Source organism: Aulonocara sp. 'chitande type north' Nkhata Bay, linkage group LG15 (genome assembly GCF_057382095.1).
Source record: "Aulonocara sp. 'chitande type north' Nkhata Bay isolate Kocher_YH1m ecotype deep benthic linkage group LG15, A_spYH_male_GT1.1, whole genome shotgun sequence".
Classification (NCBI taxonomy): domain Eukaryota; kingdom Metazoa; phylum Chordata; class Actinopteri; order Cichliformes; family Cichlidae; genus Aulonocara; species Aulonocara sp. 'chitande type north' Nkhata Bay.
In genome coordinates this window covers 34,911,191-34,928,225 of record NC_141358.1, presented here as the reverse complement: position 1 = coordinate 34,928,225, position 17,035 = coordinate 34,911,191, and the positions used below count along the sequence as shown (strand labels likewise).

General features: G+C 41.2%; 1 protein-coding gene across 3 annotated transcripts in view; it reads left to right on the top strand.

Moving 5' to 3' along the window:
* Positions 1–17,035, top strand: part of large1 (LARGE xylosyl- and glucuronyltransferase 1) — a 68,369-nt gene that overhangs the window by 31,345 nt on the left and 19,989 nt on the right. For all 3 annotated transcript variants that reach the window (XM_086263091.1, XM_086263090.1, XM_086263089.1), the window contains exons 5-9: positions 5,939–6,062; positions 6,209–6,380; positions 12,899–13,003; positions 13,327–13,439; positions 16,808–16,933. In XM_086263091.1, coding sequence (XP_086119217.1) covers positions 5,939–6,062; positions 6,209–6,380; positions 12,899–13,003; positions 13,327–13,439; positions 16,808–16,933 — 640 coding nt within the window. The remainder of the gene's footprint in view (positions 1–5,938; positions 6,063–6,208; positions 6,381–12,898; positions 13,004–13,326; positions 13,440–16,807; positions 16,934–17,035) is intronic.

Below are 17,035 nucleotides of genomic sequence, written 5' to 3'. Positions count from 1 at the left end.
ATAACCATCCCTCCCAAACAGTGGTCACAAATCAGTCCAAATGTGTGGTAGTGGGCACATCTGCCATATTGAGATAATCCATCCCACCTCACAGGTGTGCCACATCAGGATGCTGATCTGACATCATGAGTAGTGCACAGGTGTACCTCAGACTGCCCACAACAAAAGGCCACCCTGGAATGTGCAGTTTTGTCTCACAGCAAAATGCCACAGATGCCACAAGCAATGAGGGAGCGTGCAATTGGCATGCTGACAGCAGGAATGTCAACCAGATCTGTCGCCCGTGCATTGAATGTTCATTTCTCAACCATAAGCCGTCTCCACAGGCGTTTCAGAGAATATGGCAGCACATCCAACCGGCCTCACAACCGCAGACCTCGTGTAACCACACCAGCCCAGGACCTCCACATCCAGCAGGTTCACCTCCAAGATTGTCTGAGACCAGCCACCCAGACAGCTGCTGGAACAATTGGTTTGCACAACCAAACAATTTCTGCACAAACTGTCAGAAACCATCTCAGGGACGCTCAACTGCATGCCCGTCGTCCTCATCGGGGTCTTGACCTGACTCCAGCTCGTCGCCGTAACAGACTTGTGTGGGCAAATGCTCACATTCGATGGCGTCTGGCACGTTGGAGAGGTGTGCGCTTCACGGATGAATCATGGTTCACATTGTTCAGGGCAGATGGCAGCTGGGAATGTTCCAGTTCTTGCATGGCCAGCATACTCACCGGACATGTCACCCATTGAGCATGTTTGGGATGTGCTTGACCGGCGTATACGACAGCGTGTACCAGTTCCCACGAATATCCAACAACCTCGCACAGCCATTGAAGTGGAGTGGACCAACATTCCACAGGCCACAATTGACAATCTGATAGACTCCATGCGACGATGTGTTGCACTGCATGAGGCAAATGGTGGTCACACCAGATACTGACCGGTTCTGGGTCCCCAGACCCCCAATAGCGCAAAAAACTGCACATTCCAGGGTGGCCTTTTGTTGTGGGCAGTCTGAGGTACACCTGTGCACTACTCATGATGTCAGATCAGCATCCTGATGTGGCACACCTGTGAGGTGGGATGGATTATCTCAATATAGCAGATGTGCCCACTACCACACATTTGGACTGATTTGTGACCACTGTTTGGGAGGGATGGTTATATTGTGTATCTGGAATGAATTTTAGGTCTCTACGTCCATCCCATGGGGAATGGGAGCAGTAACAAAGGTGTTGCGTTTATATTTTTGTTGAGTGTATTAAAGGACTACTGTCACTGAACTGGCTACCATAAAGGTAATCACAAAGTTTTTTCGTAACTGCCCACTTTCGGGCTAAAAACTCTAATTTGTGGGCATGGTAATGAGACTCACGCTTACACAAAACCCTGCTAGCATATGCTGTGACTCTTATCTGACCCTCCTGCTCCTGATACAAGGCAGTACCAAGTCCCATAGTGATAGGATCGGTATTGATTTAATTTCAATTCAATTTTATTTATACAGCGCCAAATCACCAACAACAGTCACCTCAAGATCCTTTGTATTTTAAGGTAGACCCTACAATAATACATACAGAGAAAAACCCAACAATCATATGACCCCCTATGAGCAAGGACTTTGGCGACAGTGGGAAGGAAAAACTCCCTTTTAACAGGAAGAAACCCCCAGCAGAACTAGAACTGATCTCATGTTGTGGCATGTTCTGATTGTAAAAAGACTCGGGAACTGTGGTAACCTGGGAGCCTGTATCCATTATGCAGCTATCACAATTGCCCTCCATTTGAACCTGTGCTGTAGTTTTTACCCCTATCAAACCTTTGGGTAATTTGAAATTACCTCGCTCAGCATGCAATGTTAATATCACACACTTCTTAGCGGTCACTTTAGACTTCTTATCAGTCATATGTGTTTGACCCGTTGCATTTCCCATCTGTCTCACGACAGGGAATGTCTTCAGTTTAATGAAGGTGTGTTCCTTTGCTGGCGTTCCCATAACTGCTGACAATTCTTCGTTCCTTCTTTTTTGCAGCTACCAAGGCATGAGTTGAATCTGACTCACACGTGGCCACAATGTGACCATCCTCTCCACAATGAAAACACTACCACAGTTTTGGCTTTAAAGTAGAGGTGCTGTGTAAGAGGGCCCTGGTTTGGTCTTTGCATGGTCAGGTTTTTTTAGTTTCATCTTTCTGTATCTGTTCTTTCTTAGAAGCTGTGGTTTTCATTTGTTCCATGAGGGAAATCAATTGGCTTTTCAGGTCAGCTTTTTCAGATTTTTTTAACCTGCTGATGTCGCTTGATGCAGATTCAGCCTGTATTTCACTTGCTGAACATTCTGTCTATGGGAGACAACCTTCAGTTTTGTAGTACAGAGGTGCAGTTTTATTCAACTACTTTCTGTTTCTTGCCTATGTTCTGCAGTACGCAGCAGCCACAAAAGCTCAGCAAGTGATGGGGGTTCTTGATTCTTAAGTTCTAGCTGCAGAACAGCAAGCAAGTCATGGTCTCAACAGCCACTGTAAAACTGTTTCAGGAAGTGTTTGTTGACCTGTTGTGGCTGTATACCTCCCCTATATACAATGCGGTCAATGCCACCTGCAAGCGATGCAAGTAAGCCATAATAATCTTGCTACGTGTTCATGAACCTCACCAACAGTTCCTCCCCATCCTCAGCTGTGCCAAATGCAGAGTCTGCAGGTAGGTAGTTGGTGGCACGTTGGGTCCAAAATGTCTAACTACATCTGAAGCTGGAATAAGAAGGCTCTTGAGTTTTTATGAGTCTTCTCCAAGTCAGAAACAGAAGTGTCCATCATTAGATCAACATGACCGTTCTGCCTAATTGTGTTTTATATAAATGACTGGCTACATACTTGGTACGTCAAAGACAACTCATTGGGCTCCCCTTCACTAAAGAAGTGAAAACATGATGGATCCTCCTCCTGAGCAGACAGTTGCCTGAGCAGTCATCCTGTTGGATTGTTCTGACTGTGTAGGGAATCCTGGTGAATCAAAATGTGGAACAGCATCTAGGACACTGATCAACAGATCCACTCTGACCTTGTGACAAGCAGATTTAAACAAAATTACTTAATTTTGGTATTTCTTCCCTCTATTGTCACCTTGTAATTCATTATTGAATATGCTATTAATTCCCTGTGAAACAAGCTTAAAGATGTGTGCCATTTCATTCTTTATATTTACTGTTCTGCCGCTTAATTTCTGCCGCTAGATGTTTTAGCAAATGAATTTTTTGCTACCAGTGAATCTCTTGCCTAAATGATGGAGAGCCTTGTAGAAGAGCCTGTCTGTGTGACTGATGCTGTCACTCCTGAGAGATGGCCTTTTTATGCTGCACTCTGTCACATAGTGGAGGTTCTTATCATTGTCTTCTGTTCAGCAGCAACTGTATATGTCCTGTCTCAATAATACAACCTCAGCAGAAAAATAATGTCATCAGTTTCAAAATGAGCCTATTTTGTCTTTGCTATTTTCTGACACGTAAGCTAAGATAAATTGACTGGTTGTTATATAAAGTGTGACAAGCACTCAAAGCGCTTTGTACAACATGCCTCATTCACCCACTCATAGAAGCACTTTTGTTTTTTACTACACATAAGTGCTTTCTGTCACACTCTGATGAATGCATGACCTCTACTTCCTGAGCTACATCCACCCTGCATTACAATGGTGTATGCTAATATTAAGACAAATACAAAAAGTTGAGGTCAGCGTGCAGGAAATCTCTATGACCTAGCAGCTCAGGCTTCAGACTGCTCGAAGCACTCAGTTTCAGAGAGTTTTTCCTACTCTTGGCTCTGTTCGATGTCAGTGAGAGCGAATATATTTCTGTGTGGTCATCTCAGTCACACATCTGTGACTGTGAGCCACTCTTGTGTTTTTTAAGGCTAAAGTGGCCTGTTCCAGACAGATAACCTCAAGGGCTGCACCAGGGAAAAAGTAAATACTGTTGCCATAGTAACATGACGTTGTTACAGGTCTACAAAAAAAAGCTTTCTAAGCAAGAGGTTTGGCTGAACAATTTTTGAAAAATGAATGTGGACAATGTATGCCCATTCAACAGTTGTTACTTTTAACTATGACTACCATACCTTCCCTACATATCTATTTTCTAATTAGTTACCATTTCCAAAAGTGTTACAAGTAATGAGGTATGATCAAAAGATTCTGAGAACAGATCTATAAAATCAAAAGCCTTATCTGATATAAATATGGCCACTGTGACACTGAAGGTCAAGGAAGTTATAGAAGGCCAAAGGTGATGGCTGGTTGAGTCAGTGAGTGAGCATTGTCTTGGTGCAGGTTTGAGCCTGCACAAGATGGGACTCTTTTACGCACCACGGTTCTGATGTTTCGGCTAAATTTTCTCTGTCATTGTTGAATATCTTAAAAGAGCACGATGAGGGTCTTGATCTTACTTTGGAAACTGTAGTCTCTTGCACTGAAAACTGCTCTACCACACTTGAGCTCTCATCTTCAGTGAGGGTCTCTCACAGAAAAGTTGGGGTGGTTTAAAAGAGAAGTGGATGTAAATTTAAACTTCTAAAAATGTACAGTAGACTGGCACACCACACAGCAGAAGCAGTCAGTCGAGTATATTAAATAAACAGATATATTAGATATGTTGAAGCACAGTCGTATAGGATATTGTGAGGCTGACAGCCAATGGTCTGACTGTTTGGGCACTGAGAGGGGAAAAGGTGCCCCAGTTGCACACACGCCATCTGTTGTAGTTTAAGATAATCCTTCACTCTGAGCAGATATGAGGCAAGGCAAGGCAAGGCAAGTTTATTTGTATAGCACAATTCAACAACAAGGTGATTCAAAGTGCTTTACAGAGCATGAGCACAGTGGATCTTAGTGTCTTTCACCAAATCCACAAGAAAACGCCGTTGCATCATGAGGATGAAATTGTCATGGGTCACTACAGCCTAATAGTTTTTATAATCAGATGTACGTGACACTTTATTTTTAGCACAATTCTAATCGTCCCATCAAAACCTTGTTGCTGTTTATCCAAAGGATGTGAAGGTCTTTTCAATGTGCACTGCTGTGTTGACAGCTTTTCTGATTTTCTGGGTTCTGATACATTCTGACAGCTCCCAGCCTTCAGTGCTTATTGAGCCAGTGCAGCTGACACATTGATACACAAAGTCAATCAGCATAAGACACCCCCGGGTGCTCACATCCTCAGCTTAGTGTCACTTTCCTGTGACCTGATTCGGAAGTCCTGAACACCTATTTTATACCCCCATCCCTCACACCTCTTCCCTGAGCTGAAATGAGATGTAAGATTATCATCTCTCCATCAGTGTGCCATGTCTGTCTCTTGCAGCCTTAGGGTTTAACACATGCATTTATTAATGCTGAAGCTGAAACAACTGGACTTGTTTTCTTGTTTTGGAGTTCTCAAGCATATCACATAGTCTTATTGACCAGGAAAAGTACAGTTTATATTTATGTGCTAAACAAGAAAAGATTGGGTTCTAAGACAACAGGAAAGATGAGTGCATTTTGAAATGGATGTGAAAACAGTTTCCATTCCTGTACCTGTACGTCTTGTGCCTTATTAAACTCAGTCTCTCACAAACTTTGCTAAAATGGTTATTCTTCTAGCGGACAGCTCATGTAAATAAACGCAATGAAAAAATGTGGCTGCTCATTTAATATGCCATCTGTGTGTTAGACATCATGATGTGTGATGAACATTTTTCAGAGAATATGAGAAACACATATGTGGATCATGGGCACATTGGTGACGTTTTGCAGAATTTATTTCAAGTTTCTTGTAAAAATGGACAGTTTGTCCTTTCCAAACTCCCACTGTGCATGTACTGAATGTTTTGTGATATGATGCAGGAAGTAAAAGTAAAAGCCGTGAATTCATTGGAGCTTGGTATTTGTGTGTGTCTACAGGCGGAATCCCCTTCATTTCCATTTCATCACAGACTCCATTGCTCAGCAGATCCTGTCCTCCTTGTTTCATACATGGATGGTTCCTGCCGTCAGGGTGGACTTCTATGACGCAGATGAGCTGAAGGTGGGGAACACAGACTCCATCACCCTGCTTTACTGATTGGGCTGCTTAATGATCTCATGGCTACTGCTTTATTTAATGCGAAACATTATGAGCTATTTCTATTTAACAGTAAATGATCCCAACCCTTATTTCCTCTTGTGTTTCAGTCCGAAGTCTCATGGATTCCTAACAAACATTACTCTGGGATTTATGGGCTAATGAAACTGGTACTGACAAAGACCCTGCCATCAGATCTACAGAGAGTCATCGTTCTAGACACAGACATCACCTTTGCCACTGACATTGCTGAACTCTGGGCCGTCTTCCACAAGTTCAAAGGTAATGCAACTCCTTTTCTCTCAGATGGCCCCGCCCCTCCCTGTTTGGTGTTTCTCTGTATTATTGTAGAGTCTTTGAACTCTGAACTTAAAAATGCAAAGCTGAGATAATTTGGACATGCAGAGGAGTGAGAGTGGATATACTGAACAACAGATGGTTAACATGGACTGAAAGCATGAGGAAAAGAGAAAGACCTCAGAGGAGGTTAATGTATGCAGAGGCTGGAGGATACAGGGACATGGTGAGATGAAGACAGATGATCCAGCATAGCAAGCTCAAAAGGAAGCAGCTAAAAGAAGGAGAAAAGAATAATGATAAAGAAAATAAAGTGCCACAAGGTGACTGCTTTTGGGATTTGGTAAGAATAAATAAAACTTAGTTGAACTAAACATACAACATTCCTCTGTTCCCACTTTTATGAAATGTAAAAAGCTTAGTTTTGTTATAGAAACTGTTGTCCAGACACGTTGCTATTATTGTTTCTACTGAAAATGTCAAGCGTCCTCATATCAGTGAGAGTAACAGAAAAACCTCTCTGTGTGATGCACTTCAATAGCATCGCAAACTAAAACCTCCAAAATGTTCTTATTCTTTAATCAACACTTCTCCAGTTCTACCTTCATAAAAGATGTGATATACTGGATTAGTTTCACTGACGTGCACCTATAATTTGTTCTGTGAAGTATGTGCACTGGCCTGTTCTGTTCTTCTTATTCTAAATGTGGGAATTCTTCTTTGTTTGGATACCTAACCTGCTTCAGTATATTGAGGATACTACAGAGCTCTACATGCTGAGCATGTTTGTCCAGTCTAATGTAACTGCTGGGAGAATGGGCCTTCTGGAGGCATGCAGCCGCGAGCTCTTCAACAAGCGACCCTCCTCCCAGCTTCCATTCATAAGCGAAAGCCAGGATCACGGGGCAATATTTCACCATCATATGATCACAGTTTGATTGCGTTAGTGTAATAACATCATGGCAGGAGATGCAATTTATATTTAATTTACACATTAAGTCTCTGGCAAGCAAATTGACGGGACACAGATCAGACCACAGAGACCCGTGTCTGAATTTCTGCCCCTGCCCTTCTACACAAGACGGGGTTACGGTGAAATTTTCCCTCTGAACGGTTCCTGATGCAAATCCAGAATGAGTGAACTTCTCACTTAAGACAGCCTGTGGAAAGAGAGAATCTGAGCATAACACAGAATGAGTGGCCCCGGAATCTGCAAGAAATTCCACTTCCTGACCACAAACTAACGAGGAGTGATTTATAAGGTGCACTATCTGAATGTACATATGTACCAGCCGGCAACGCAGAAACATTACAAGTTACAAGTAACGTGTTATTGTAATCTGATTACTTTTTTCAGGTAATGAGTAAAGTAAGGGATTACTATTAACCCCTTACTTCACTCATTACTTGAAAAAAGTAATTAGATGACTGTTACTTTCTCATAAGCACGCTGCGTTACTGCGTCACCAAACCATGATTTTGTAAAGCGTAAAAAAGTAACTTCATTACTTTGAGTTTGATTCTGTAAAAAGGGACAGAAACATTAATAATGTGTACTTTATTGATCCCTGTGGGGAAATTACTTTCTGCATTTGATCCATTCACTCAGTGAAGCAGTGGGCAGCCACTAAGCAGGCGCAGGGGAGCAGCGTGTAGGGACGGTACCTTGCTCAGGGGTACCTCAGGGTAGCCGTTCAGTGGATTCAAACCCCCGACCTTCCGATCATGGGGCGACCACTCTACCTACTGAGCTATCCCTGCCCCCTTAGCGTCTGCTGTGAACTGTGCGTGGGAAGAAAATCTGAGCAAACACCGAGCACACTGCCACAGGAATGTGAAATTCACAGAGAAACCCCCAGATCCCCCCACTGACATGACTGCTACAGTACCGGGCAAACCTCCACCCGCCCCACTCCTGCTAAACAGGTGAAAATAGATTTAAGAGCAACAGGACTCAGTGCAACTGAATCTTTGATTTTATTTAATCTTTGCTGTGTTTTACTTGCATCTATTTGAAAGAGTGAGTGTAAACACAAAAAATTATTTTATTTTATATTTTTGAAATATGCAGAAAACAGGTTTAAATGTTAAACAAATTTCTTCAAGTCAAAGACAGCTACATATAATTTTTGCTTAATGCAATGTGCATAAAATGTAAACATTAAAACTCGTAAAACAAATTTTAAAAAGAGACTTTTTTCATTTGATTAATTTTATATGATGGATTATGCAGAAAAAATAGAATTGGGTTGAAAGGTCTATTGTTTTATTACGTATTCAGGTTGTGTATCATATTTTTAACAAGTAACTGAGTACTAACGCAACTAATTACTTCTGAATATAAGTAATCAGTAAAGTAATGGGATTTCTTTCTTGGAGAAGTAATCAGTAATTAGTAACTAATTACTATCTTCTAGTAAGTTGACCAACACTGCTAATAAGTTCATTAAAAATAATATGTTGAAAAATGTTACAGGAACCTAAGCTATTTGAGTTAGTAGTGTGTGTGAATGGGTGGATGTCTGGCTGTGTAAAGCGCTTTGGGGTCCTTAGGGACTAGTAAAGCGCTATACAATACAGGCCATTTACCATTTTAGTAGGAGTGTTTTTAAAAAATAAGTTTACATTAATTTATTTTAGTTTGAGTGTTTGGGTTTACAGCTAGATTACACCTCTTAGGGTGAGTAATTGGGCCAAAGAGCTGCGCCCTGTCTCTGTCACTACCACTCACACTCCTGCTTAGTTCAGTGTCAATAAAAGTGATTTGATTTGATTTGATTTGATTTGCTGTAGGAACATTCGGACAGTGCTGTTTTTGATGTATTTCATGATGCAGTCTAACACTGAATAACTGTTCCCTGTGTTTTTTTTTCACTTGGAACTCAACTAATTTCATACAAATATTGTGGCCATCCAGTTTGATTAACCTTTATAAACTATAGCTTTTTGTATTTGAGCTCTAATTATCCTGCTCAGGCAGATCTGCGTTCTTTGTTTCGTAGCCTTTGTAAAGGAGCACCCTGCTCTCTGCTGCCTGCTGCAATAAGCTCTCATTAATCTTCCTTATAGCCTTCATTAAACCTGCCACCACTGCACCCATGCTCTTCTCTCCAGGCTCCCACTGCCTCTTTCCTCAACCTTTATCTCTGCCCAGCTTCCTTCAGTAATCTCTCACCTTAAAGCCCGCATACTCCCCTCCTCCTCTCTTCTCTTAATCTCCCAGTTATATTTAATTCCACCCAATTGCTGTCTTTATACTTTTTGTTCAGTGACTCAAAAGCTTTAAATGTATGAGTGAATTCAATTCTTGCTTCTTTTTATTGCAGCGTGGTTCCATTTATGAGGCAGCAATTAAAGTTTTTGATACGTTGTTGTGAATTTAACATAAAAGCTGGTTTTATGATATGATTAGGTTTCTATTGGATCTGGATGTTATGATATTTGACCCTAAAGTGTCTGCTACTCAGTGGCGTGTCTAGAAAATTTTTGTTGGGGGGGCCAGGTAGGGGCACAGATTTGGAGAAGTGTGGCAGATTTAATTGGCAGATAATGTTTAAAAAAAAAATTCTACCAACCGTTAACCATAATTCAATAATCCTATAAACCTAATAACCAAATGCACTTTTAACTCTTATTAGAATGAGATTTTAACCACTACGGTGCAAAGTTTTTAGATACTGCGTTGATAAAGTACAAGAGATACAATCAGTGCTTTGTCAGTGTTTACTCAGCATTCAAGGACAGCAATATTTGCATAGTATTTTTACTGACATATAGTGCACATATGTTTTGGGCAAAAACATTTTTGAAAATTAAAATACGAACATTTGTAACAAACAATTGACAAATTAGCCAATGCAAAACTTTATCTGCTTATTAAAAAAAGAAGATAATCTTCTCACAAACTGGTGTTTGATTTTGAAACAGGAAAAAAGTGGGGAAACAAATGAAAAGACTAACATTTGAATAAAACCTGAAAGCAAGTAAATACTTTCTATGCTGCCTTATGGTAAACTTTGGTAATATTGATAAAGAACAACACTGGCTGATGATAAAATACAGTCAGCTGGCATGGTGACACTGCCAGTATTAACCTGCAGGGCTGGACTGGGACAAAAAAATTGGGCATTTTTACTACAGACCGACCCACCAGGTATTAAAGCCATAAAGCCTTTGAATGAAAACAAATGCTGTTGTGACAGTGATGTACAGTCTTGTTGGTATATGTATGATTTCTATACATTTTACGTCAGATAAAAACTTTGGTTGTAAGATTTAGATAATTATTTAATAAAAACTAGGTATTTTAAATGAGAATAAGAAAGAAAAGTATTTCTTTGTGCCCACCTTTCCCTGTTAATGCCCTACCTGGCCCCCTGGCAAAACTTTGCTAGACCCGCCCCTGCACAGTTACCAGCTGTCAGCTACATAAAAAAGGATCCTGGTGTTATTTGTCTCTCAGAAACAGTTCATAACTTCCCTTCAACTCATTCCTGTCACCTAAAAGGTAAACCTGTTTCTCCATCACCTGTTCAGCTCTGATGGTTCAGTAAGGACATCTCCTGGTTTCATCTTCATGTTTCCCTCTCACCACATATCTAAACAGACATCATGACCAGCAGCTTTACAGCTGTGGCTCCAGCAAACATCAGCTGATACTAGAAATTAATATTAAATACATTCTAACAACAGCTGATCAAGCTTAAACGTGCTGCTGTTGTTTAGCGCGACATCCGCTGGTTTCCTCTTTCTGGCGCAAAGTGGGCGATAAACAAACAAGAGAGAAAAGCCGATCAGCTGATCATTGATCAGTTTCATGATTGAAGTAGCAACAGGAGAGGGAGGGGGAGAGAATGAGAGAAGAAGAGGCAGCTGTGCAGCATAAAGACAGAATAAATCCAGCTTTGTGTCTTTTTTCCATTCTAGCTAAAGTCCGGGACAAACTGCGTCTCTTCTCAGCTCAATACGAAACGCGTAATATTTTCTCTGAATGAGGGACCATTCCATTTTTTTAAGGAGCCGTTGGCAACTCTACTAACTAACCTTATGAATAAAATAAAGTTCACTATCAGTAACATCATAGCACCCACCCAGCTGTATAAAAACTCCGTCAAACTGGCTAGAACGCAGTATGAGTTATTGCAACTGACAGTAAAAAGTCAGCAACATGAAAATAAACTCCACCTAAACTTGGTTTATATCTGACCCAGATAGACTGCAGGTCATAACTTCTTACCTGAAGTTCAGTTCACCTGACACTCGGACTGGCGGCTGCCTCGGGGCTCTCCTCCTGCCTCCCCTTCCCTCATCCACCTGTTGCCTCTGTGGAAGCCCCGTCATAGCCACCACCAAACAACGGAGTTATTTCTACACATCGACCTGCATCTGGCCAATCCACCACCTCTCATTGTTCATGCCATTACAAAAAAAATAAAAAATAAGTCACTGGGGATATGCCCGGTATGCCCGATGGCCAGTCCAGCTATGTTAACCTGCAACCAAATCTGCAGCTCCATACAGCAATGTTACGACTTAGATTATATTACTGCTATTGAAACACTTTCTCAAATGATGCAATCAACCCGCTCTAGAAACGAGCAGATTGTTTCTATAAATTCTCTTATCTAAACAATCTACATACGTCCTTTCAAAGTCTTGCTGAACTCGGAGTGCGGAGTAGAGAGACATTGGACCCAAATGCAGACGCTTTGGACGGACTTAAACCAAAAGTGAGCCTTTATTAGCAGCGGAACAGGACACAAATGCAACATGAAAAGAGACAACGAATAAACTACAAAGCCTAAACTGGGAAGAAACTAAAACATAGGCTCATAGCAAAATAACCGGCATGAAATGGGGAAAGTAGAACCCTCAGGGGAGATACACAGTCCATCCAGCAGCAAACCTTAAATACACAGAGGGGTAACGAGAGGATGGGAAACAGGTGGGAACACAGCTGGAGCTAATCTAACAAAATGAGACAGAAAACATGAGACATTCACAAAGATGCAGACTTGAGGCTGAGACATGGAGACACGACTGACTAGGGAGACACAGGAAATGCAGAACATAGAGACAAGGGTGTCTCGACATGAAACAAGGAACACCGACTATACGCAGGCTAGATAAAAGTTGAGGAAGAACTAAGATCACTATTAACCTAAGAAATAAAGATAACCAAAACCATGAATAACAATAATCAAAGAATATTATATTATATAAATCAAAAAACACAAACACTGGGTCACCAGATCCAGGACTGTGGCATACAGTTATTCCTCCCAATATAATCATGATGTTTTGTCCTCATCCCTTATGAAATGCCTTTATTTTTTTCCTCAAAATACTACAAATCAGTAATTACTAATGACATTGCAGCCACTGTGCAGCAGGTTAAAGTTGAATGAATTGAAGGTTGTGGAGATAAAAAGGTGCTTGTTTGAGACAAAAAAACAAAAACAAAAAACAAGTGAAAACAGTCATGATATGTATGTGTGTGGCAGGCCAGCAAGTTCTAGGTCTGGTAGAGAACCAGAGTGACTGGTATCTGGGGAACCTGTGGAAGAACCATCGACCCTGGCCAGCACTGGGCAGAGGCTTTAACACTGGTGAGTACCTTATAACCTGCTTTTAGCATGTTAGCTGTGTAAAGCAAAGTCTAGATGACTGAATTTAAGAAAGGAAACAAAATGAGAAAATGTGAATGAGAAACAACACTTCTGGCACTGCGTCTAGCTGGTCTTAAGGAAGAGCTGGCCTTCCTTAAGACCAGCTAGACGCCAATCACTCTGTTTCTTAAGCTACCATCTTTGTTTGTACCTTTTTTGTGTGTGTGTGTGTGTGTGTGTGTGTGTGTGTGTGTGTGTGTGTGTGTGTGTGTGTGTGTGTGTGTGTGTGTGTGTGTGTGAGCATGTGTGTGTCCACTTTACAGGGGTTATTTTGCTCCTCCTGGATCGTCTGCGAAAGCTCAGATGGGAGCAGATGTGGAGACTGACTGCAGAAAGGGAACTAATGAGCATGCTGTCCACTTCCTTGGCAGACCAGGTAAGAGACACACACACACACTGTCATAGCTCACATCACAATTGTGTCATTTAAATTGTGAAAACAGCTGTATTTGAAAGTAGTATTTTCGGACTTACATAATTAAATAAACCTGTTGTGCTTTCATATACTGACAGCACAGCATTATGGTGCTGCACCAATATAAAAATGTCCTTTAAATTTGACAACTCTGCATTCAGTGACAGTTAAAATCTGAATAGGAATATCTCACTCTGGTACTGGATGAAATCACCAGGAAAAGGAGGTTGGGACTGGTGGGTAAACCTGCCATTATAATAAAAGTCATTAAAAAAATATTTTCAGTTGTGTATAATTAGTATGAGTATGTTGCATCAAATGTTGCAGTCAATAAAGGTTATAGACTGTACAAAAAATGACATGTTGGATATTGATGATTGAACTGTTCAAATGTTTCTTTAATTTGTTGACAACAAAATGATGTGACAGCAGTTACTGGAAAACAAAATCAACTCTGGCCCCTTTGGGGTCAGAGGTTGGGTTTCCCCCCCCCTTTGGAAAATGGTTCTGAAGGTCAGTGATCCACTATTGGTTTTCCCCCCCCAAAAAAACCCCCAAAAATTCACTGGCCACAGCAAAGAGTAGGGACCTGGGAGAGAAAAGTACCAGCATTTTTCTTTTTTTTTTAATTGGCTGACATCACAGTTGAAACACTGGAACATGAACACATAATGGTAAAGGTTCCCTGCAAAAGTCTAAATCAGGCGTTAGTCTTAAGCTGGGCTCACACTGTGCAATTTTTTCAGTCGCGCTATTCAGCTCCTGCTCAAACTGTATGATTGACTCGCAGGGGTTAGAAGTTCATAGGTCACGATGCAGCGTCTCACACTATACGGCCTGATCTGATGCGACCTGAGTGCTCACACTGTGCGTCCATAACATGAAGCTTATAACACAAAATGTGCCTCCCGCTCCCCCTCTCTGTCTTTCACTCACACAGACACACACACACACACACACCACCATCAACTTTGCTAAATTGCTAATGAAAAACATTGATCAGGCAGCTGTGACTGAGCAGCAATGTATAGATCCAACTATTTTCATGGTTGTTGTGGTCGTGATAATTTTGTGAGGCCACATCGAAAAGACCCAGATGAACTTGCCAAAGTTCTACAAGTTGTGCCTCCATCATACGCTGCACTGCCGTGTTGCTCCGTCTTTTCACTTTCATTTCTGTGTTTGCGCGTGCGCAGTGTGAGAGGCTGCAGTGACAGCCTCACGACAGGATTTCAAACATGTTTGATTTTCTTACGACCAAACGATTGATGATCGGGAGCTGGTCGTGAGGTGTTAATCGTTTCTTGTTACCCCACATATACTACACCAGGGGTGTCAAACTTAAATACACAGTGGGCCAAAATTCAAAATGAAACAAAGTCGCGGGCTAACGTTAATATTTATTGAAAAAAAAATCTTCCTCCAGATATAAGAATGAATCTTTTCTTATGGACTCAAACAAGTTTAGCTGAAAAACTGAATATGGAACAAGCAAAGCTTAATACTAAACAATATATATATTAGCTATATAATACCAGTAGGCCAGCTCTAATAGTAATTTGGTATGGCTTCGCGGGCCAAATGTAATTAGGCTGCGGACCAAATTTGGCCCGCGGGCCAGAGTTTGACACCTATGTACTACACGATGCACAACACACGATTAAGGCGAAACTCGGGCCGATCCCCAAAATGGTCGCACGACTGAAAAATCGGCTCAAAATGGGCCAAAATTGCACAGTGTATGCCCAGCTTTACATTGCATCTCAAAAGATATAGTTTTAACCTTCATCCATTTTCTCACGCTTATCTGGGTCCAGCTTACAGAGGCAGCTGTCTATTTATAGACATCCTCCCTCAACTTGTCAGTGACCTGCTTCACTCTTCGCTCAGTAAATAGGACGTCAAAATAAACAGCGATTCCTCCCTTAGCTGCATGCAGCCCTTTGCCATCTGAGAACAATAGTGTCAGATTTAGAGGTGGCAATTCTCATTTCTTTTGCTTTAAAACTTGGTTGCAAATCACCCAGTGGGAGCTGGAGGTCACTGCCTATAAAGTCACTTGCCTCACCTAAAAATGTTGGTCAGTCATAAAATTTAGGAACAGAATTGATAACAAAGGGTCCGACTTACTGCTGGATCGAGAGCTTTCACTACAGTTGTACAGGGACCTAATGGCCCATACCAATGAGCTCCTGCCACACCTGAGTTTTTGCTTCAGCTACTGCCGGATCCATTCTCCTCTTGGATTGTCAGTGACTGTCAGCTGACTCAAGACACCTACAAGCTAAATAAAACTTATAAGACTCTTTCTCCTCTGAAACTTTAATGTTTGGATCTTTTGCAAAACTAAATATACTAAATAACTGGAGTCCTGCATTGTGCCTGTGCCAGGATGATAGAACTCTTCATGTATATGTTAGTGGTCTTCACAGTTTCCACAGTCCACTTGGGCATACCTATGTGCCAGTGGTCACAAAGACATGTGGAACAACTCAGAGTATGATAACATCAACAGTCACAGGGCAAACACTGAGAGCTTTGTGAAGTTATCCTTTTTCCGTTTAGTTATTCAGAGCTTGTCTAGATGAGAGGTATGGTTATGAGAGTTAAATTAAACCTTCATTAAGTAAAATTCCCACAAGGTAGGCAGTTTGGAAAAGGAGCAGGCTCCTTTCAGCTTTCCATCTGCCTTCTGCTATATGACTTCCTTCCATGGACTGTCAGCCCACTTTATTGTAGTATTCATTACATGGTTAAATAGTTTTTATGTTTCCCATTAGGAAGCTAAAGCTGCCACTTAGGCTTTTGCTTTGTGAGTTTTCAAAAATCTCAAAGTTAAAGAAAAGTCTGTCAGATGTAACCAGACTTCATTTCCTCAAAGCAATTTCAAGTTTTTCGCTTTATGAGAGTGAGTGTACGAATAAATGGACTGTATAAGGATGAACATCTGGATACATACAGCACACTTAACAGGATGGTGGCTGAGTCAGAACTATGAAACTGGGCCCAGACCAGTAAGATTCCAGAATATCTTTTTCACTTGCTTTTTATTAAACATAAAACCATGAGGCAGGTAGTAATCCCTCCCAGCTCTCCGGTTGCTGATGATGATAAATGATTCATGTATGTAAAAAATTGAAATCGATCAATTAAACACAGAAAAATACTCACAAAGCAGATTCCAACTTAGTTCTTTAAGTTAGCATTTGTACCACATTTAAAACATTCAGGAAGACACATCTCTTTCAGCAGATTAAAGAATGGACAACCTAAATATGTGGGGGTTTTTGTGTGGGGATATCATATCTTATATGATTTTGTGTCTGCAGGATATCTTTAACGCAGTGATCAAACAAAACCCGTTCCTGGTTCATCAGCTGCCTTGCTTCTGGAACGTCCAGCTGTCTGACCACACCCGTTCCGAAAAGTGCTACAAAGATGTGTCCGACCTAAAGGTGAGATCTTGATAAGCCCGTTATACATTTATCGAGACACATATGAACCTGCTCGGAGGTGTTCCCCACTTTCTATCCTTTATTTTACTTTCTATTTTTCAA